A 22,207-nucleotide genomic window follows, 5' to 3' on the forward strand; every position below is an offset into this window, starting at 1 on the left:
GATACCTATTAGGTCCATAAGTTACCATGTAGCATATATTCAACACAAAAAACAGCAACAATTTGTTGTTGACAAAAGACAGCTGGACATACAAAGGGCCCCATTACCTCCAGTAGTTCAGGGCCTCATCAAACCTAAATCCGGCCCTGAACCTACCCAGCGCTCCACAGCATTTTTCCTACCTCTTTTCTAGAAGCAGCTTCCGTCTTCTCCCCTTCCATCTCCTCTTCAGAGCCCATCAGATTTGCTGCCTCAGTCCAGCTGCCCTTCCACCCAGACTCAGCTGCAGCCTATTTTGGCTGATGGCTGGTGGGGCTGCCTTGAGCAAGCCACAAAATTTAGCAGCTTCTTCCCCAATAGATCAATTAAACTTGTGTCTTATACTTGCACACACATAAACATATATCAGCATCCTCGTAGGCTTGGGAATTCTACCAACCAACCCCCCCCCCCAAAAAATAACAGCAGTTTTCAGCATAGGTTTGGAAGGGTCCATCCGCCATCTTGATTCAAAATGGCGTCCAGCCAAGCAAGAAAGAACAAGCTCGGTCTCAGGAAACCATCGCACAAAATTTGGTTGCGATGTCTTGAGAGGTGCCCACATGCAAACAAGCAAAGGACTGGCAGTGTTTCCCAAACTTGGGTCACCAGCTGTTTTCTTGGACTACAACTCCCATCATCCCTAGCTAGCAAGGCCAGTGCTCAGGGATGATGGGAGTTGTAGTCCAAAAAAAACAGCTGAAGGCCCAAGTCTGGGAAACTCTGGATGAACTGGAAGAATAGGATCCAGTTTAATCAATGGATTGATGACATGATGACACTCGCAACTTATGAGTACAGGCATTGTTTTGACAAATATCTTCACATTTGGGACAAGATTATTCAGAATATAGTAGGTTTCTAATAATGATATGCATTCAGACAATAATATTATTTATATATCTATATAACAATTTATGGAGATGTAACTGGTTATATTTATGTCTTTCTTTCTTAATGTGTTTTTTCACTTTTTATCTTTCCTTTCCTTTCGTCACTTTATTTTGTAGAACTGAAATCCTTTAAATAAAATATTAACAAGAATAACTTTTCAAAATACAGATATTATCTATAAATGCATATACATATATTGTGTACATTTATACACACATTCATATGTATATGCATATATAAACACAGAGACACATATGAATCCCTATTTTCATATGCTTTTATACTACTATTTTACTGGCTTTGTATTATATTTTTGCTTTAATTTTATTTTCTATTTTCTATTTCTGACACTGTTTAGTGATACACACACACACACACACACACACACACACACATATATATATATATATGATCAATGCCACAGCCTTGAACTGTGATAAATTTGCTTTGCTGGGTTGGCGGTTTGTTTTTCCAAGTGATGCCTGTCCAGAACTGCTGTGTTTACTGGGCAGGCCTGATGCTCTATTGGGGGGGGGGGGCTGGCTTATTATTGGGCTGCTCAGATTAGTTACCGGCTCCCCATACGTTCAGAGCAAGGTCTGATCTTGCCCTGTTCACATGGGTTATTTGTTCTCGGATTAAGTGGAAGGAGATGAAAGGAGATGAGAGCGCTGGAAACTCATAATTCCCGTTCAAAATTGGGAAACAGAAACATAAGGATTTTGACCCCAGCTTTGAAGGGTTTTGTTTGGGGGAGTCAAGCTTGGAGGAAAACACACAGGTCACTGTGAAATTTAAGGCAACCACCTCAAGCATGGAAGCACCAAATCTAAGAACTTAATTGAGGTTAGAGCTAGCTGGCATGGTGCCTTCTGGTGCGGAACTACAACTCCCATCATCCATGACAACTAGCCATGCTGGCTGGGGATGATGGGAGCAGGAGTCCGACAATGTCTATAGAGCCCTCCCCCCTATGCTGATAGACTCCAACTCCCATCAGCTCCAGTCAGCAGCACAGCCAATGGACAAGGCTCATGGGAATTGTAGTCCAGCAACATCTGGAGGGCCACAGGTTCCCCAACTGTGCCCTAAGACTTAAAGCCACAGGGGCCCTAACTGAATCCCCCCACTGAGCTAAAAAGGACAGAGCTGCGAGGACATCCTTGTGGGATTATTCAGTGTGAGCATCTCTTTGGCCACATCCACAGCCTACATTTAAAGTGCTATGATACTGCTTTAAACAGTCATTACACCCCCCCAAAGGATTATGGGAGCTGTAGTTTGTGCAGAGCATTGCTAGGAGACCCCGCTATTCCTCTCACAGAGCCACAACCTTCAGAGTCGTTTAACAATCGATCCTCTGAGCACTGAGGGTTGCTAGGGACCTCACTGCTTTCATTCCCCTCACAGTGCTACAATTCCCAGAGTGGTTTTATTCCTCTTCCCAGGGAGCTCTGGAAAATGTAGCTCTGTGAGGGAGAACAGCCTTCTCCTCCATGGATTTGTCTAACCCAGGGGTTCGCAAGGCTTACTGGGCATGGGCCGGATCACTCCTGTGGGGATCCTCTGTGGGCCGGACTGGCACAGTGCGATGCCGGAAATCTCATCTGCGCATGTCCACAGCACCAGAAATCACTTCTGCGCATGCCCAGACGCTGAAAATTGTGCCTGTGCAGAAGCGATTCTCGGTGTCTGTGCATGCGCAAAAGCAATTACCGGTGCCACAGACATGCGCAGAAGCATTTTCCGGTGCCACAGACATGCAATTTCTGGCATCTGGGCATGCGCAGAAGCAATTTCCGGAGCCGCGGAAGAGAGTCCCCACGCCAAGCTGCGCTGGTTTAGCACAGCGCGCGGGGACTCACCAAGCGGGCGGCTCGGTTCAGGGGTGGCTCGTGGGCCAGTTAAATGGCCTCTGTGGGCCACTTCTGGGCCATGGGCCTTAGGTTGCTGACCCCTGGTCTAACCCTCTTTTAAAGCCGTCCAAGTTGGTGGCCATTACGGCTTTGTAGAAGCGGATTCTCTAGTTTAACTCACCCTAGGCTACCCTCCTCTCTTCCTCTCAGGGAGCTAGTTTTCAGAGTTGCCTGGGAAGAGGGCACCGATTGTTGAACCACTGTGGAAATCATAGCTCTGTGAGGGGAAGGGGGAGGTATCCCAACAACAACAATTTTATTATTTATGTGCCGCCCATCTGACTGGTTTTGCCCCAGCCACTCTGGGCGGCTCCCAACAAAACATTAACAGCGCAATCAAACATCAACCATTTAAAACTTCCCTAACAACTCTCGGCATCCGTCAAAAACTACAGCTCCCAGAATTCTTTGGAGGAAGCCATGACTGTTTAAAGCGGCATCACCGCGCTTTAAATCTAAGTTCCCTGGGCCCTAACTGTTCTGGGTCAAAAAAGGGCCTGTCGGACTACGCTGGTGTTGCCGTGTCATGTTTTCTGGTGTGACTGCTTGGATCAGCCCTTGTGCAACAAGTTGTTGTGGCACATGGGAGGCCGCATGTAGGCATAGTGCGAGCCTGGACTTGCCCACTCACCTCCTGCTGCCGTTCCCTTCCAGTACATGAGTGTCTGGGTCCCTCGAGTTTACAAGCCTGCTGGTGTTTAAGGAGGCTGCCGCAAAAACTACGCCTGACTCCGTGCCCTGCTTCTCTGGCGCGACCCCTAAGTTTCTTCCATGTGCCAAGAGGCCCATGTGGGGCAGTGTGTTTACGCGCATGCACTGCCCTCTTCGATTTTCCTTTTCGTTTTAGAGAATTTCATTTGCTGTTGCTGGTGTGTGTGTGTGTGTGTGTGTGTGTGTGTGTGTGTAGGTGCATGTCTCTTGCGTTTGTTATTTTCACCTTTAAAAAGGTGTGTATTGGCGGTTCTTCCATTCCTGCACAAGAGATGAGTGCTTTTGTGTGTAATAATGTAAAGCTTCTCTTTGTTCCTATTTCTTTTTAGATTATTATTTATTATTATTATTTATTCAACATATCCATGGAGGTCTCAGGGAGGTTCACAACAAGAAGATTAGACTTTAAAACTATTTCTTTTATCCTTGTACATTATAAAAAGATACTTTGCCTTGAGTATAAAATTTTGTTTATCTTTTGATGAGTATCAATTAAAAACGTTTTTAAAAAATAGAAATGTAAAACTGTGATGAAGGACTATGTTGTCTTGCTGTGTGTCATTTTCTAAGATTGCATGTGTTTGATTTATAACTTATTTCCCTTTATTAAAAAATATCAATATTTTGCTTTCTGTCCAAATAGGTCCGCAGCAATAAAGCACAAAGCTGAAATACAACCATTGTCTAATAAAATAATTATTTAATACAATCATTCATGAAAGATTAAAAGCCCAAAGTAGATAAATAGTGGCTGGTGCTGCAATTCTAAACATACTTACTGGAACAGCCTTGCCCAAAATACGTTGTCCAAATGTTTGAGACTACAACTCCCACCAGCCATGCTATGCATGATCTTATATTCCTCAATCACGTCCACATCTTACTCATCATTTTGCAGAACTCACTAAGCCCCAAATGTTGCAACCTTTCCTCGTAAGGGAGTTTTTCCATCGCCTTGATCAGTTTGGATTACCCTCTTCTGAATCTTTTCCAAGAATATCTTTTTAAAGATTCCTGTGCTCATGTTTCTGAATAAAGGACTGATCTGAGCATCCAGGGTTAAGGGAGTGTGGGGAGCCCTCTAGATATTGCTGGACTCCAACTCCCATCAGCCCCAGCCAGCACTGGTCCAACAGTCATGGATGATGGGAACTGGAGTCCAACAACATTTGAGGGCCGTGGGATCCTCATCACTGTGGGGAAGTTGCTTTATACCAGCTATGACCCTTGTTCTGGGGAACCGTTTTCATCCCAATGCCCATATTCCCTCCTGGGCAGCCTTCCAGGGGCACAGTGGTGGGCGGCATCAAAGTGGGTGGAACCACAAATGCAAATACTGTATTACATTTCTACATTAGGCTTGTTTCTACATTCAGAGACTCACCCAGGGAAGCAAGAGATGCTTGATCTGGGTTCAAGGCACATCCGAGCCCGACAGAAACACTCAAGAAGGATGCAAAGCTGGGCATTTAAATCACTATGCTAGCACTTCCAACTGTAATGGCTTCCCCAAAAGAATTATGGGAGCTGCAGGTGGTGAAGGGGTACTGAGAGTTGTTAGGAGAACTGTGTTGTCACAGAACTACAATTCTCAGAGTAGTTTAACAACCAAGCCCGCTTCACGGGGAACTCTGGGACCTGTAGTTCTGAGCTCCTCTTAGTCCCCTCAGCAGACTACAGTTCCCAGGACTTTCGAGGGGGGGGGGGGAAACCAGACTGTTTTAAAAGTGGCACCATGCCTTTTAAAAACTGTAGCGCAGATGGCGCCAAGAAAAAGCAGACAGCTTTGCTGTTGTGTTTTGCTTTCTGACCCACGTGCAAAGACCCAGGGCGTGGCAGCGGCTGTTGTTGTTAGCGGTGGGGTGTGTGAGAGGCTGACTCCGAGCGGGTCTCTCCCGCGCTCTTTCCCCGTCTACCTCTCTCTCTCTGCGCGCAAAAGTCTCCGCCGCGAGTGTTGCTCTTACTCCGCCTTCCCTCCCCGTCCTAACCAGCCCCACCCAGCCCAGCCCGGGGCGGGGGCCTCCCTGGTGTATAAAGCTCGGCTCTGGGCAAGCTGCCCAGCTTGTAGAGAGAGCGAGATCGCGAAGCGAGGGAGGAGCAGTTTGGAGAGAGCGCTTGTCCGCGCCGTCGAGCAGGCGCCACTCAGCCGCGGCTGTGCGTAAAGGCGCATCAAGCACACTTTGGGTTTTCTACCCTTTTACGAGAGAACCCCAGGCGTCCTCTCCAATGGAGCTGCTGCTTTTGCTGTGGGCCCCGCTGGTGGGCCTCTGGTGCGGGCTGTGCGTGGCGTCGGGAGAGCGGCACACCGTCTTTTGGAACAGCACCAACCCCAAGTGAGTTTGGGGGGAGCGTGGAGGGGAGAACCAAGCCCTCTCCAGCCCGGGGCTGGAGAGTTATCGTCGCCACCAATGCCCAGCCAGAATTTACTTTTTGCGCGTGTATAAAAGGGATGACCCTTGGTTTTGGCGTCGCTCCCGCCCCACCCTGTGATAATGGGGTTGTGTTGGAGGGATCGCATTTGGAGATCCCCGCCTTCTAAGCAGGCACCCAGGGGACGCTTAGGGGTCCGGTTTCCGGGGGTGTTCCACTGGAGGCGCCTTGCAGGCGGGGAGCGCGGCCAGCCTTGGCCAATGATCGCTCCGTTGTTGAAAAATCTGCCGTGTATTGAATAGGTGTGCGTGTCTTTTTTTGCGGGCAGAGGCTTCTTGAAGGAGGGTGCGGACGTTCAGGGAAAGAATGAGTTTCGCCTAGAAACCCCTTCGGTTAGAAGTTAGCCATGGAGGGGTCGTTTTCCCTAGAAGTTGGAATACATCTGGGGAAAGGCCGTGGAGATTATGAGGGGTGGGGATACAGTTGGAGGGAAATAGGACTCTGCTTCCATCCCCTTGGTGGCTTTGGGCACTCTCCGACCTTCCTGTTAAGGGAAAAGGGGCAACTGGCCCTTTAAATCTGGCGTGAAGGCTCTGCAGATGAAAGTTTTCCCCTTTCTTTTCTCCCTTGTTTCCCCACCACCACCACCTCTTTGCCTTAGCTCGCCCCCTCCTGTTCCTGCGCCTGCATTTTGGGCGAGGGCCACCCAGGGCAGCCCACCTCTGGCAGCCTGGCACAGATTTCCCTTGCCAGCCCCCAAGCCTCACTCATGTTTCAGGTTGCCTCTGCTGCTACTCTTTCTTTGAAGGAGGCAGGTTTAGCTTTGCAAAATGGGGATGAGGGGTGGGTTCCTGGACCTTTGGAAGGAGGAGGTGCTGGTTGGGCATAAAAGCTGGAATTCGTAAACATCCACACCGTAGGTCTGCGCTTGGCACCCAGCCCGTACCTCGGCACCGTGACAGAGGCATGAATCAGGTCTTTGCTGGGAAAGATAGGGCAGTGCGGACGGAAAGGACCCTTTGCTTGCCGAGGTGGGGAGAGGGAGGGACGCCTTCTTCACCCCCTTTGCCCCTTGGGGTTCCCGGGTCCGGTTTATAGCATTTTTGAGGAGCTCGTGGTTTTTTAATGAGTTATGTCACGCTGGCTATAATTTATGTATGACGCACAAAGGACCGAAAAGGAAAAAGACAGGTTCTCTGCCCCAAGGAGCTTACAGATCTGTACTTCTGATGGCGCTTGTAGGAGACGCTTTTGTTTGCGTGCTGGGAATTGGAGGGTGGGGTGTGGCATTAAAAGTGGCCCACAGCCAGGGGTGCCAACTTGAATAAAATATTGGGGGGGGGAGTAAGCCTCATCCCACATAATCGATCACATAACTTGGCTCACCATTTGAATGGTAATTCCCCCCTCAAAATAGACTCGCAACAAGATGCATTAGGGAAGGAAGAAGAAGCTCTGCTTCTTGAGATGTTGTTGCAGTTTGTTTAGTTTTTTTTAATAAGAGCTGTAGGGGCTTAGGCTGAAATCCAACAGGTACGCCCCCTGGCATATCTGTTGAATAGCAGCACGGGTTTTCCCCATTTGTTAAAAGGCCCAGAGATTGGTGGGCAAAGGGTTTCCAGCCAGTTCCCGGGGAGTGAAGAGTTAATCGCATTAAGCCATTGTTTTTATGCTGGAAGGTAAGGTGAGGGGAGGGAGGGAGGGAGGGAGAGCGAGCTCTGGTGCCTTTGTTCATTCAGCCTGTGTGTGAGAAGCACAGACATCTGTGTCCTGTTGTGCAAACCTCAAGGCCAGGGATCTGGCTGGCCCTTTCCAGGTGGCCTTCCTTCCCACCCCCCCACCCCCACGCCCGTCCCCCGGCCTCGGGTCAGGTCAGCTCTGTGCTGCTGCCTTGGGTGGGTCTGACCTTGCTTTAATCAGAGCTTTTGTAAATGCTGGCACTGAGTCTTTGTAATAGGCTGAGTGATTGGAGAAGTAAACCCTCCACGCCTAGGGGCAGTGTACCTCTGAATAACATCGCTGGCAGGGAGGTGGGGGGCAGCCAGCAGGGACGAAGGGCTTGTTGCCCTGCTTGGGGAGCACACAGCAGAGGTGTTGGGTTAGCCATTTCTGAAAGCAGAACGCTGGGCAATTTGGGCAAGTTTGTTAAGGCTATCTGCTGGGAATCGCATCTGGGGAGATTTTCGGTTGAGCTCAGGTCTTGCTTTGGGGATTCTTAGAAGAGGCAGAGCTGTGCATCAGTGTTCGAAATTCAGATATATAATCTGATTGCCAAACGGCACCTTAAACCTCGGTTACGGTCGCCAGAACGGAAAGTCCAGGCAGCATTTTTATTTTGCAATGAAATTTATTATTATTATTCATTTCTATAATGCTTTATGTCCTAAAGAAAAAAAAAATCTCAGAGTGGTTTACAACACATTAAAACATCAGATTAAAAAAATGCAGAATAAAACAAATTCAGGCTTCAAGAGAAATATTTCAGATCCTTCTCTAAGTGACATTTGGCTTTTCCCATACAGTATTTATTTACCTGCTTAATTTGTAGAGCGGCCCCATAGCAGAACTACTCTAGGAAGACAGTGTGGTGCAGTGGTTAGAGCAGGCTTCCTCAACCTCAGGTCTCCAGATGTTTTTGGCCTACAACTCCCATGATCCCTAGCTAGCAGCACCAGTGGTCAGGGATGAGGGGAATTGTAGTCTCAAAACATCTGGAGGGCTGAAGTTGAGGTAAGCCTGGGTTAGAATGTCAGGCTAGGCCCTGGGAAATCAGGGTTCAAATCCCCACTGGGAAGCTTGCTGGAGTCAGTCGCAGACCCTTTACCTACCTCACAGGGTCATTGTAGGGGTTAACTGAGGGGGAGGGAATGATCCCCATCGCATGTCAGATTCTCTGCAGTAGCATAAGTGGTGCAGGAATTGGTTCCATAAGAGGTTCCTTTAGTCTGTTTGTAACTGAATGTTCCCAGCTTGGCACTGAAAAAGAGATGCTAGGACTTTTCAGCCTTGTAAGCCCTAGGGAGGGGCGTGCCTGTGGTGAGATCCTTTGGGGATTTAGAAAAAATACGTCCCTGGACTACAACTATAGCTCAGGTAGAGCATCTTCTTTGCATGGAGAATATACTGGGTTCAACCTGAAATGATCTCTTGGAGGGGCTGGGGAAAACTTTGGCCTGAAACTGCTGGAGAGTTGCTGCCAATCTGTGCAGACTAGGTGCGTGAAGACGCTGGCTCTGTATAAGGCAGTTTTCTGTGCTCCTATTGGACTCAGAACCATGAGGACTAGAATCTTAGTGTATTTTTAGGGGAAGGGCTAGATTCACCAAGGATCCGACTCAATATAAAGGAGCTTCCAGAGTTCAAAAAAACCTCCCATTGCCACTGACCACTGGACATGCTGGCTGGCTGTGAGTTGGCTTCTGGCGAGTGCCAAGTTGGCAAAGGCCCCTTGAGGATGATCCGCAGAGTTTTACTTCATTGCAGAAGATGAATCGGGTGGTGATTTCAAAGTTGAGCCTGTCTGCCCCCTGCAGATATTACTGGCCTCTTCTCTGCCTTTCACTGGTGCCTTAAACCCGCCGGCTGGCACTGCCAAGAGGGCAAAGTTCTCAAGCGGTGCAGGCAGCAGGTGGTGGGTCTTGGCCAGCAAGGCTGAATCAGCTTGGAGAAAGTTGGAAGAGAGCAAAGCCGCAGCTGGCCAGCCGCTCCTTCCTTTCCCAGGGTCCATCTCCCCCCTTCCCTGCTAGCCGTGGGCCTCTTCCTTCCCGCCCGGCGCTGGCGAGAGCCCAAGGGAAGGCGCCAAGGGCACGCGGGGCAGGAAATCTTTCTCCTTTTTTAAAAAACCAACATGTTGTTAAGATATATATTTTAACGTGTGTTTTTTCCGCCCAGGACGCTGGAGGCGAAACCGTCTTTTTGGCACGGAGGCTTAAGAGATGGCCAAGTCCGATGCCAACCTGGATGGAGGGGCGGGATGAAGCGGGGGGGGCGTGTACAGCTCCTGCTCCTGCAGGGAGGAGGCAGTTGCTGTGGCGGGTGAGAGTCCAGGCAGAGGAGATTGCAGGGCCCAGATGTGGCCACCTCTGGCAGGCTGGAAAACCCTGAGGCCGCAGTTTCCTTCCAGGAAGGGCAGCCTTAATCGCTTTGTGTTGGCCTGTTGGTTGTCAAAAACAGCAGTGATCACATCCATGCCATACTTTCAAAGCACATTGCTTCCTTTCCAAAAGGATCTTATCCCTCGTGGAGCTACAGTTCCCAGCACCCTTAAACTACAGTTCCCAGGCTGGGAGCAATGGAAATTGGAATCGAACATCTGGGAGGGGACGCAGGCTTCCCAGCTGTGACTCCTTAAAGAACTATTGGACTTACCATGGCTTTGCCTTTCACGGTCAACTTCATCACTCTCTGGAGCAGCCGCTAGCCCATGCTGGCTGCAGATTATGGAGTTTGAAAGCTGCTGAACGCCAGCCCTGCTGAGCCCCAAATAGCCAGCATGCCCAGTGGTCAGGGATGATAAGATCTGTAGCCTGAAACATCTGGAGGACCAGTGTTCTAAACTAGCCAGGTGTGTTTGCTACTGGTGCGGGTCCAATTGCGACTACGTGGAGACAGTGGCGTAGCGTGGGTTGTCAGCACCCGGGGCAAGGCAAGGAATTTGCACCCCCTAACCCGTGGATTTGCGCCCCCTAACCCGTGGATTTGCGCCCCCTAACCCTAACCCCCAGATGTTGTGCCCGGTGCGGCCGGCCCCCCCTGCACCCCCCACGCTACGCCACTGCGTGGAGATTTCTGGGTGCCAGGTTTGGCGACCACAGTTTAGAAACTTCTGCATAGTTAGTATCATTTCCCCTGTGTGTTTCTCCTTCTTGCATACTGGGACAAGCGAATTGCTGTAAGAGCAAGCGACAGCCAAGTGCTGCAGTTGAGATCACAGAATCGTAGCTTTGGAAGAGACACCATGGGGTATCTAGTCCAACCCCCTGGTGGATAGACATTCCATTGTGGCCACTGGTAACCAGGGTTTAAGGTGCTATATGGCGCTTAGCTTATATACCTGAGTTTGTAACACTGCGTTCACCACCCCGAGCTACAGTTTCTCATTCCGTGTTGTACTCCACTTTTATTCAGAGCAGACCCATTCACGACCTGGATTAACTTGGTTCCATTAATTTCTGCACACTTACCTTTTAAGTAAAAAGCAATTGACTACAACACATCAGTGCTATGCTATCCCGGCAAGTGGCTTTGGGTCACTGGTGCAAAAGGGACAGCAACTAAGAAAAGCGAAATAATAACCATCACCTTAGCCAGATCTTTGCTGTGTAGAATTAAATGCCCAGCCTTTGCATGCCAATAATCCCCCTCCTGCCAAAAACAGAAAAAAGCAAAAACCCTTCGAAAACCACCACCACCGGACCTGATGTCATCAGGCACCATTTGTCCCTGAGTGCATCACTCAGTTTTACACTTTGCTGTCCCTTGGATCATGAATTTGGGGGTGCCAGCCCCATCTAAAACTTCTGCCATCAGCTAGCAGCCTTTCTGAATCCCAGTTGCTGGAAACTGCTGGAGGGGTGCTCAGGGTCTCTGCTTGCAGGCTCCCCATAAGCATCTGGTGTGCCCCTGCAGAACAGCACCCTGGACCTGTCAGGATTGGCACCTGCTGCCTTGTGACATCAGGCAGGCGCCTTCCCTGTACCCTTTGGGGCGCTTGCTAAAAGCGATTCTTTTTTTGTTTTGTTTCGTCAAGCCTATCCAGACATGTAGAAACCGCCGTGTGTTGTTAATCTGGTTTTCGCTTATAGCTGATGTTGTTGTTTTTTGGGAGTGTCTAAAAACGCTTGCCTTTTTAAAAAGAGGATACTTGTGTTGTTGTCTTGAGGGCTTGTGGCAACCCAGCGGTGCATAAAGGTCCTGAAATAAATGGATGAGGCTCAGAAGGGCCACTGGCCCTTCTTGTTGCATTTGATTGCACTGTTTTGACAAGGATCAGCCAGCTGCTTCGGGATCTTCCAGGGGGTCAAGACTTCTGGGTGGTGCCCTGGGGCGAGGAGACAGACGGAGGGTGGGTGGGCGACCCCCCCCCAACCCCAGACCCTGCTGCTATCTCTGCACCTGAGGCCAAGATAAGGTGGATCCTTCGTTGCCACCCGCCTCGGGCGGCCAAACCGGTTTGTGGGTTCGTTCTCCTGAGGAGTCTTTCGGTTTCCAAAGCTTCTGTGACTCAGGGCGGAGTCCCTCTTTCCACAGCTGGCTTGGCGAGGCTTTAATAAACACCTTGGCTCTCTGCTGGGAATGTGGGCTAGCCCAGCAAACTTCCAGGGCCAGCCCTGAAAGGGGGAAGCAATGCTCTTGTGTCGTGTGCTCAGTGGGTAGAGCAATTGCTTTCGATCCTGGGTTCAATCTCCAATGGCATCTCCGGGTAGGGCTGGGAGTATCACCTGTCTCCAATGCTGGCGAACTGCTGCCAGTCAGTGTGGACAGCACTGAGCTAGATGGGTCAGTTTTCTGACTCTGTATAAGGGAGCTTTCTGCGTTCCCATTTAAACTATTTTGAACTGTGAGGACTGGAATCTTTCTTGAGCTTTCGCGCCGCAAACTTGCCCATGGAGGAAGCTGCCTTCTACCACTCGCCTAGCTCAATATTGTCCACACAGGCTGGCAGCAGTTCTTCCAGATTTCAGGCAGGGAGAAATTCCCCATCCTACCTGGTTATGCCACTGGAGATTATCTCCAGATAATTTACAAGTAAGCCTGCTGACTTCAGTGGGTCTTACAACTTTTCTTTCTTTGTTTGGTATCACAAAATCCTTAATAAAAACCTGTTTTTTTAAAAAATAAAAACACTAAGCACATGCAGGTTTGCAACCTAAGTTGTGACATCCAGACTCCCCCGTTCAAGTCTCCCCTCTGTGATGGGCTCGCTTGATTAGCCTTTGGCCTCAGTGTTTCTCCCACCACCATCTGCAATATGGGTATAATGTAACTGATTTACCTTGGGGCTGTTGTAAAGATGTCAGCCGGATTAACATGTGTGCAGCAGTTCCAAGGCTCATAAACGCTGTAAAAAAAGTGGATTTTATTTTATTTTTTAGCAAATGGCCAGGCTGAAGTTTGTTCTTTTGGGCTGGGGGGTGGGTAGGGGATCATCTGCCTTGCAGCTATAAGAGAGAGTTGCATAAAGGTTTATTTAAATGCATTTGGTCAACTTAAGAAAATAGTAACACTTAGGTAAAGTGGCAATGATTTAGGTTAAGAGCCAACCCCAAATAATTACCGGAGGGAGGGGTGTTTCAGCAGTCTCCCACTTTGAGGAAGTTGTTTGTATGCATTGTTTTTATTCTATTCTTTAAAAATCCATCTCAAAGATATACAGGAAGAGCTTAACAAAAGCTCCCTTTGAGTAGCGTATGAAAGAAATACACGGAATCCATTCCATAGAAAAGCATGCCGGTTACTTTGTTAGCGACTGAATCAATGGGTTTCCATTTTTTTAAAGTCCGTTTTCTCCCCTCTTTTCATCTGAATAGAATTGGCTGATTCCTGGTCATAGCCATATTGTTGTAAATTTTACTTTTCCAGCCTGGGATGTTGAAGCTATTGGGGGGAGGGGGGAGTTACGAAGGGATTCCTATCTTGCAAGGCTGTTTTGTGAGGATTTCTTGTAACTTTTATTAGCGGGGAGGCGATGGAACTGTGACACTTTTATTTCATTGGGGTGCTGGGGCAATTGAAATGGTATCGATTTCCAAACAGTGTCTGCTCCGCCCCCCCCCCCCCAAGCCTTCTACAAAGGGGTTAGGAGAAAGTTTGTAAGAATTTCCTAGACATTTCTCGCAACATTAACTTTATTGGAGGATGGAGACGAAACAGCATTGGCTTCAAAATTGTGTCTGCCTGTTCCACCGCCACCAACCTTGTCTGAAAGTGCCTACTTTACAGGGTTGCTTGTAAGGATTTCTTAGAGGAAGTTTACGCAGGCGTTAGTTTGCAAGCACTAATGTCGCTGTCGTTCCCTGCTCCTGATACAGGTTTCAGTGGGATAGCTATTCCGTCGAGGTGCGGCTGAACGACTACCTGGACATCATCTGCCCGCACTACGAGGACAGCAGCGTGGCTCCTCACTCGATGGAACGCTACACACTATACCTGGTGGAGCAGGAGGAGTACGAGACCTGCAAACCGCGCTCGAAGGAGCAGATTCGGTGGGAGTGCAACAAGCCAGATGCCCTGCACGGCCCTGAGCGGTTTTCGGAAAAATTCCAGCGCTACACTCCCTTCACGCTGGGCAAAGAGTTCCGGGAGGGCCACGAATACTATTATATCTGTAAGTGTCCGTGGCAGAGAAACCACACGCACACACCCTTAACCGGCTGTCGTTTATTTTTCCGTTTTAGCGCTCCTAAGATTTCTTATCTTGTGTCGTTCTGAGATGGTGGAAGGTCACTTATTTAAGCCCATTTTACAGATGGGGAAAGAGGAGGCTGGCAACGAGAGTAACTAGCCTAAGAGCTACATGGTGGTTTTTATTTCTAACCGGCCCTCGTTATAGGACTTTTAAGGGCCGACCTATAAGAGAGATCTGTCACGGGTTTTTCCTAATGTTTGTGGTTTGGGTTAAGAACATCCACTGGGGTAGGAAGGTTTGTGTTTAACCCTCATTTAAATCCATCTCAGCCAGAGGCCAAGGCTGAATTTTTCAGCAGTGCAGGGAATTGGGTCGGGTTTGTGAGTTGAGGGCCCCCAGATCTCTTGTTTTGGGCCTGGTAATGAATTTGAGAGAAATAGATCAGGATTACTGAGTAGGATATAAATTTTGCAGATTGAACTAAACTAAAATGACTTCTGTATTGGAAATTTGGGGGCTGTTATTGGGGTTAATCAAACTTGATAGGAACAGGATTTGTTGGTGAATTAATTTGGGCAGAGGGTAACGAATGAAAGAGGAGCTGATTTGGGGTGATCTGTGGTAGGGTGTAGTTTAATTGAAGAATTGAAGATAAGTTATGTGTTGTATAATTTTAGCCTCCACCTACCCACCCAAAATAGATGCACCAGTAAATAAAAATTAACCAAAGCTTCTGTAGTCTGTGTCAAGTTACCAGGTCTCAGATTCATATAGACTAGATGTCCCCCAATACCTACACAAAACCACCTGGCTGTTTCAACTCTCGCCAATAAAAATCTCTTTCTCAATTCCTCCCTATTAGCAAAACCTATCCATCACCACGGAGAATCTTGCCTTAAATTGAAAGTCATAGTGGTTGGAAAGAATGGTGAGTTTTCTAGTGCCTGACACTGTCTGTCTGTCTGTCTGTCCGTCTGTCTGTCTGTCTGTCTCTCTGTCTCTAGTCCGGCCTGCAAATGCTGTCTGCCAAGTTCTGCAACAGCCTTTTGCAACCTGGTGCCCATCAGCCCCAGCCAGCATGGCCAATGGGCCAGGGATGACAGTGAAATTGGGGGGGGGGACCAGCTTGGGGAAGGGTGCCTTGGAGAAATAAGACAGATCTGATATGAGTCTCTGTCTCCCCTCCACTTCCTATTCCATAAGGTGAGATACTTGGCAGTTTGGTGGGGAGCGATATAAATTGGGATAACTGTATGTGTGTGAGAGGGGGAGAAGGTTTAAACTCTCCCTGATGCCAATGCTCTGGTCTAATCTCACCCCCCCCACTTTTTTATGTGACTGCTCTTGAGCCTAATAATAATACCTGACACACGTCAGTATTCAAAACTGTTTGCCCGCATCCTCTCCACCAGGCTCCCTCAACCTCGGCCCTCCAGATGTTTTGAGACTACAGTTCCCATCATCCCTGACCACTGGTCCTGCTAGCTAGGGATCATGGGAGTTGTAGGCCAAAAACATCTGGAGGGCTGAATTTGAGGAAACCTGCTCTCCATGTTCCTTGCAAGGGGTATTGCCCCCTAGTTGCAAATAGTATTGCCCCAGTGGTATTGCCCCGCATCAAGAGAACAGGGGCTGCAGGCTGAGATTTAAGTTGGGGTTGAGAACTATGGGCTCAATATTTAGGTTGGCTGTGTTCTGGGGTCCGGCCTTCACTGTGTGTCTCCATTCGCTTTTAGGTCGTATGCCCCCCAGCCGCAGCCCCACCCTGAAGGGGAGACCTCAGTCAGGTAGGTCCATGGGAGAGAGTTTGTTCTGTAGGGGTGGGGTGTGTGGAGGTGCCGCAAAGAGGGGCGGCACAATCAGCCATTTGCAGGGGACCCATTGACAAGAGACCCCTTTGGACCTGCGTTTGCTGTTTTTCCACCCCCCTCGCACTCAGGCCCAGGCAACGGGGTGGTGAGAATGAGGCCACACGCCCCAACACGCATTTATACCATTACGGTACCACTTTAAACAGTCGTGGGTTCCCCTCAAAGACTTCTGGGAGCTGTAGTTTGTTATAGGTGCTGAGACACACACCCCTATTCTCCTCCCGGAGCTACAGTTCCCAGAGTGGTTTAACAATCAGTTCCTCTTGCCTGGGAACTGCAGTTCTGAATTTCAGGGTAGGGGTGTCTCATATCAGCTCTCAGCTCCCTCAGCAAATAAGATTTCCCAGAATACATTGGGGAAAACCGTGACTTTTTAAAGTGCCGTTGTAGTGCTTTAAACGTATGGTGGTGTGGGTATGGCGGGGAAGAGAAAGGAGCTGGCAGAAATGGTGGTGAGGAAGGAGACTCAAGGAGGGAAAATGGAGGGCGTCAGGCCCCCAAAAGGACGGAAGTGAGTGGGTTTAGGAAGTGGTTCAGGAGGAGAGGATTTGAATTTGGGTTGAATTTTGCGTGCCACGTAATTATTTTATTTTTTTAAAGCGTTTATTAATTTTCCAATGCTGTATTGTTTTTAACACTTGATTGGAAGCCGCCCAGAGCGGCTGGGGAAACTCAGCCAGATGGGTGGGGTATAAATAATATATTATTATTAATAATAATAATAATAATAATAATAATAATAATAATATTTCCAATAAGAACATCCAATTAACCTATCAAATCCAATAAAAATAAAAAACTAAAATTAAAAAGTCCAATTGTAATCTTGGACTTCCAAATTGTAATCTTAATTTTTTTGACTTCCCACGTTCTGAATTCCAAAGCATTTTCCACCTCGTAGTCCTGCCTCTCACCATGCCACATATTATTCTTGTCCTATGTGCCCAACTTTGCTGGTTACCAGACCCTTTTCTCATCTGCTTGTCTCTCTTTCCCCGGCAGACGACCCTGATGCAACGATGCTTCGCAGCGTGGGGCACAATTCGGCCCCCCGTCTCTGCAGCCCCTTCACCTTCGTCGTCCTCCTGCTGCCGCTGCTGCTGATGCCGCAGGGGCCCTGATGGCACCCAGTTTCCCAGCATGAAGCCATCAGCAAAGGGGGCAGCGCCTGTTCTGTTGCCGCCACACACACACACACACCCAACACAGTGTGGTGTGGGGGACGCGAGTCTCCACGGGCCAGCAATGCGTCCGTGTGATGCGGAGGTGCACCAGTCAGTTTTAGCAGGCTGAGCACCGGGATCAAATCGCCGGCAGCCCTACGAGGGATGTGGCTGGTGTGGTCTGGGACTGGTGAGGGGTCTTGTGGACAGATATCTCCCTCCAGCAGACAGACATGGACCAGATGGGGGGGACTCTCTTTGGCTCCCCGGCGGCAAACAAGGCTTGGATGGATCCGGCCCTGCCACAAAGGTTGTGGCGCTGAGATTCCTGCGGGCAGGAATGCCGCCTTGTATCGCGCCCTGTTGGTGGTGCTTGTGGACTTTTGGGCACACCATGAAACTGGAAACACACAGTTACCTTGGGACTCTGTACAGTGCAAAATATATATATGTGACTATCAAACAGGCAGGACCTGGAATTTTTGGAGTGGGGAGGAATCCTCTGTTTTGTGTGCTTTGACGACGACTCTTCCCCCTGCCTGCGCCCAGAGTTCAGAAGACCGCTGCCTTGTACCTGAAAGCATCAAACTGGAGACCAGTCGTGTTGAGGATGTGATAGATCAGACTGAGGGCCTCACCTGGTCCAGCATCCTGCTTAGAATCATAGAATCATAGAGTTGGAAGAGACCACAAGGGCCATCGAGTCCAACCCCCTGACAAGCAGGAAACACCATCAGAGCACTCCTGACATATGGTTGTCAAGCCTCTGCTTAAAGACCTCCAAAGAAGGAGACTCCACCACACTCCTTGGCAGCAAATTCCACTGTCGAACAGCTCTTACTGTCAGGAAGTTCTTCCTAATATTTAGGTGGAATCTTCTTTCTTGGCAGTGGTCAGCCATTTATCTCCAGGAAGCACTACCAGTCCTCCCCGTGCTGCTTACCCATGGCCACTATCCGCTTCTGGTATACTGCCTCTGCCCAGGGAGGTTTCATTTTCAAGTCTGGCAGGATGGCGGACATTTTGTGTCTTGTGTACGCAAACCCGTTGAGGACAGCAAAGGGCAATGCCCCTGTTTGGCACAGGGTGATATTCAATCACAAGGACAGAGAAATGAACAGACTGCAAAAATATATATTTCTGTGTGCGGAGGGGAAGGGGAGATAACCTTGTAGAGCTTTTTACCTCTGTAATATATATATATCTATTTTTATACTGAATAAATGACTCCAGAAGAAACGTGCTACATCAGTGTTTGTGCTCCGCTGCAGTGCCGATCCGTATGAACTTGCAGGTCACCTCTGGTGTAGGGGCAGAACCCAGGAATGGGAGGTGATTTGAATGTTGAGGGGTGGGGCCTGGTGGTGGAATTGGCTGCTTTTTGTGGGAAATGGGCTATTTGCAGAGTCTGAGTGGCAGAGACTCCTTTTGGACCTTGAATATTTTGGAGACACTTTTCTCCCTACAGATAGGTAGCCGTGTTGGTCTGCCATAGTCAAAACAAAACAAATTCCTTCCAGTAGCACCTTAAAGACCAACTAAGTCAGTTCTTGGTATGAGCTTTCGTGTGCATGGTATCTGAAGAAGTGTGCATGCACACGAAAGCTCATACCAAGAACTGACTTAGTTGGTCTTTAAGGTGCTACTGGAAGGAATTTGTTTTGTTTTTTCTCCCTACAGATCCTCTTGGTGTTCAGGGTGTCATGGTGGGGGGAAAGAACTTTGTCCACGGCAGCGCCTAAGTCATGGGTAGGCAAACTAGGGGCTGGATCCTGCCCAATCGCCTTCTAAATCTGGCCCATGGATGGTCCAGGAATCAGCGTGTTTTTACATGAGTAGAATGTGTGCTTTTATTTAAAATACATCTGTGGGTTATTTGTGGGGCATAGGAATTCGTTCATTTTTATTTTTATTTTTCAAAATATAATCTGGCCCCCCACAAGGTCTGAGGAACAGTGGACCGGCCCCCTGCTGAAAAAGTTTGCTGACCCCTGAAAGTTGTGGAGTTTCCACAAAGATGTATCCACCACCTTCATTACAAAGCATCAGCCCTTTGCTGAAGATGCACTCCGGCCTTTGAGACCAGATACATATTTTCGGACCCACCCTCTTATCTTGACTAATCTGTTTTAAACTGATTTTTAATAGGGTTTTTTATTATTACTGTAACCAGCTCCCTGGAACCTGATGGTGAAGGGGCAGCTAAGAGATGGAAATAATAATTACTATTTAGTTAGTTATTTGAGACATTAATGCACCGCTTAAATATCCGCATTTCTAAGTGGAGTGTGTAAAAATAAATATCGCAGAAAACAGGAAGATTTTTTTAAAATTATCATATAAACGAGCACCACCTTAACATGCCTGTTGGAACAAGGAAAATTGTAGCAACGGAAGTATAGCAAGAACCTACAAGTCAGGCTAGCTCAGGCTTCCTCAACCTCGGCCCTCCAGAAGTTTTTGACCTACAACTCCCATGATCCCTAGCTAGTGTAGGACCAGTGGTCAGGGATGCTGGGAATCTTAGTCTCAAAACATCTGGAGGGCTGAGGTTGAGGAAGCCTGGCTAGCTTTTGCTGTTAAATATTCTGTCACTTGAATTTTTACTTTATTCCAGAAAACCCAGGGAAGTAGGACAAAATGTCAAATGTTGAGACTTGAGGAATTTTACTGATCTTTTAAGATTGGTTTGCTACTTTTGTATATACTTTTGTGTATCGTGTGACACCCCCCCCCCTTGGGCATGCTACAATGGCTGTTTTTTTGTATTTCTACAGGTATTTTTTTTATTAATTTTGTCAATGAGGCCATTTAACCTTTCTTTTCCATAAAGCAGCTGAGCTGTTGTTTCCATTTTACGGACCAGAGACCTGGTGAATGATTAACGTCTCAAGTTGATGCTAATCAGGGACTGGTTTGAAACCAGAGTATTCGTTGATTCCAATCTCTCTGCTACATTGCACTAGCAAGTGGGGGCGCGTGGATATGAGAACTCTCCGCTTTCATTTTAAACAACCCCCTGCCATGATTCTAGTCCTTAAGGGCTGCACAAATCCACTTGACAGTGTGTGGACTATGTTTCTAAAAAACCCAGACGGAAGAGTTGCTGAATAAAGACTTGCAGTGATGGGAGAGGGTGAGAGTTTCGCACTTCTGCTGTGAGCAGCAGCAGCAGCAAGTTAACTTGGTTTTCAAAGGAGTGAAAAATAATGGAAATGTGTGACATCTGGGCACCTGCATTGAGTTTGCTTAGTTCCAGAACAGCTCTGCAAAAATTACATTGCTTACATTCGTTTTTAATACATACGTACTAGGTAAAGGTAAAGGGACCCCTGACCATTCAGTCCAGTCGCAGATGACAATAGCAGTACCTATTTATCTATTAGGCTCTGTGGTTTAGACTACTGCGCCACTCGCATCCCACTGTACAGTGGTACCTCAGGTTAAGTACTTAATTCGTTCCAGAGGTCCGTTCTTAACCTGAAACTGTTCTTAAACTGAAGCACCACTTTAGCTAATGGGGCCTCCTGCTGCTGCCGCGCTGCCGGAGCACGATTTCTGTTCTCATCCTGAAGCAAAGTTCTTAACCTGAAGCACTATTTCTGGGTTAGCGGAGTCTGTAACCTGAAGCGTATGTAACCCGAGGTACCACTGTACTGGCAATTGTTAAAGGGTAAATCGTCAAGAAGGCATTAGCTCCTTGCCCCATGGAGCTTACAATCACAAATTTACCCCAGGGTAGGATGGAAGTGAGAGAAAATTTGGGGAAGGATAGAGATTCAGTTAAAATGTACTGTACTTACCAGTAGCTTTGCCTTTTAGTAAGGGACAAGGACTAAGATAGGAGCAGACTCGGGGGCCAAACGTACCTCCAGCCCTGAATATTGGGCCCTCAAGATTCTCCCCAGGTCATGCCCATTCCTGAGCCACACCCCTTACCAGCCCTGCTGCATACCTTGCTTGAGCTTCTGCCCATCTGGAATGTGTCTTGGAGCTCGGATCATGCTTTTTCCTTGCCTGGGTGGAGGATAGAGAAGGGCGTGTGAGAAACTAGCCTACTTTGGAAAGGTAAAACCTAAGAGTCATTTCCCCCACCCACCACTTCCACAGGCATGTGGCCCCCAGAAGCTTCCCCAGACAGGAATTTGGCCCTTGGGGTGAAAACAGTTTCCCATTGGCGGACCAAGATAGTTGCGCCCAAAGGGTTTGGAGAGAAGGGTTTGGAGGAGGCTTTTAAGACAAAACTGGGATGATCACAGACTGATTCTCTGCCATGTACCTCTCAGGGAAACCTGTAGAAAGGTGAAAATGTAATTGGTTTGTTGATGATGCCTCAGCAGCAGGGGGCTTATCAGACAGGCACAAGTCATGGAAGCAATTTGTCTGGTGCTGTGGACTTGTCTGTGTTTTGTTGTTGTGCATTCGGAGTCAGGGAAAGTGACCTGACCCAGACAGGCGGCTGTTACTCAGCTGAACCACAGCGGCTGCTTTTGTGGTCTTTGTCAAAAGTTGGTTTTAGGGTCACTGTTTTCTTGTGCTTCCTTTGGTTTTGTTTCGTTAGCTGGAATACAATTCCTTTCCCATATCTCCAGTCACATCAGGGAGAGGCTGATGATTCGCAGGCTCAGACGGGTGTGAGACAGATCATCTGTGGTCTGATCTTGTGACTTCTGTTTTTATCTTCTGTGCTTTAAAGCAGACTGGGGCTGCAGACACACCATACTTTTAAAGCACAGCCTTGCCTCAAGAACCCTGGGAACTCTAATTCACCCCTCACAGAACTACAATTCCCACCAGCACCCTTAACAAACCACCATTTGTTAATCATGGAGGGTTTGTTTGTTTGTTATATTTATAAACCTCCACCTTTGTCCAAGGAGCTTAAGGTGGCAACAT

General features: G+C 48.2%; 1 protein-coding gene and 1 long non-coding RNA gene across 3 annotated transcripts; one reads left to right on the forward strand and one right to left on the reverse strand.

The window, feature by feature from the left end:
• The first annotated feature begins 5,633 nt into the window (after positions 1-5,633).
• Positions 5,634-17,753, forward strand: EFNA1 (ephrin A1). 2 transcript variants are annotated; one of them, XM_081841419.1, is made up of 5 exons: positions 5,634-5,893; positions 13,961-14,256; positions 15,140-15,205; positions 16,014-16,064; positions 17,151-17,753. In XM_081841419.1, exons 1-5 carry the CDS (start codon positions 5,787-5,789, stop codon positions 17,267-17,269), a joined length of 639 nt encoding a protein of 212 aa, XP_081697545.1. In that variant the 5' UTR covers positions 5,634-5,786; the 3' UTR covers positions 17,270-17,753. The 2 variants fall into 2 exon arrangements, with proteins under 2 accessions (XP_081697545.1, XP_081697546.1); XM_081841420.1 differs by lacking the exon at positions 16,014-16,064.
• Positions 12,769-22,162, reverse strand: LOC309330176. The gene is made up of 3 exons (XR_014151345.1): positions 21,591-22,162; positions 21,267-21,328; positions 12,769-12,990 (listed from the first exon to the last, which is right to left on the reverse strand). It is a non-coding gene; the product is annotated as an uncharacterized lncRNA (long non-coding RNA).
• Positions 22,163-22,207: the final 45 nt, after the last annotated feature.

The sequence above is a fragment of the Podarcis erhardii genome (assembly GCF_964252035.2).
Source record: "Podarcis erhardii genome assembly, chromosome: 15".
Classification (NCBI taxonomy): Eukaryota; Metazoa; Chordata; class Lepidosauria; order Squamata; family Lacertidae; genus Podarcis; species Podarcis erhardii.

What these genes read in the sequence shown, in the direction of transcription:
- EFNA1 (XM_081841419.1), top strand. Translation starts at nt 5,787, where the DNA reads ATGGAGCTGCTGCTTTTGCTGTGGGCCCCGCTGGTGGGCCTCTGGTGC. An exon ending in TGGAACAGCACCAACCCCAA is followed by an intron (nt 5,894 to 13,960) that starts GTGAGTTTGGGG and finishes CTCCTGATACAG; the next exon opens with GTTTCAGTGGGATAGCTATT. An exon ending in CCACGAATACTATTATATCT is followed by an intron (nt 14,257 to 15,139) that starts GTAAGTGTCCGT and finishes CCTCCCTATTAG; the next exon opens with CAAAACCTATCCATCACCAC.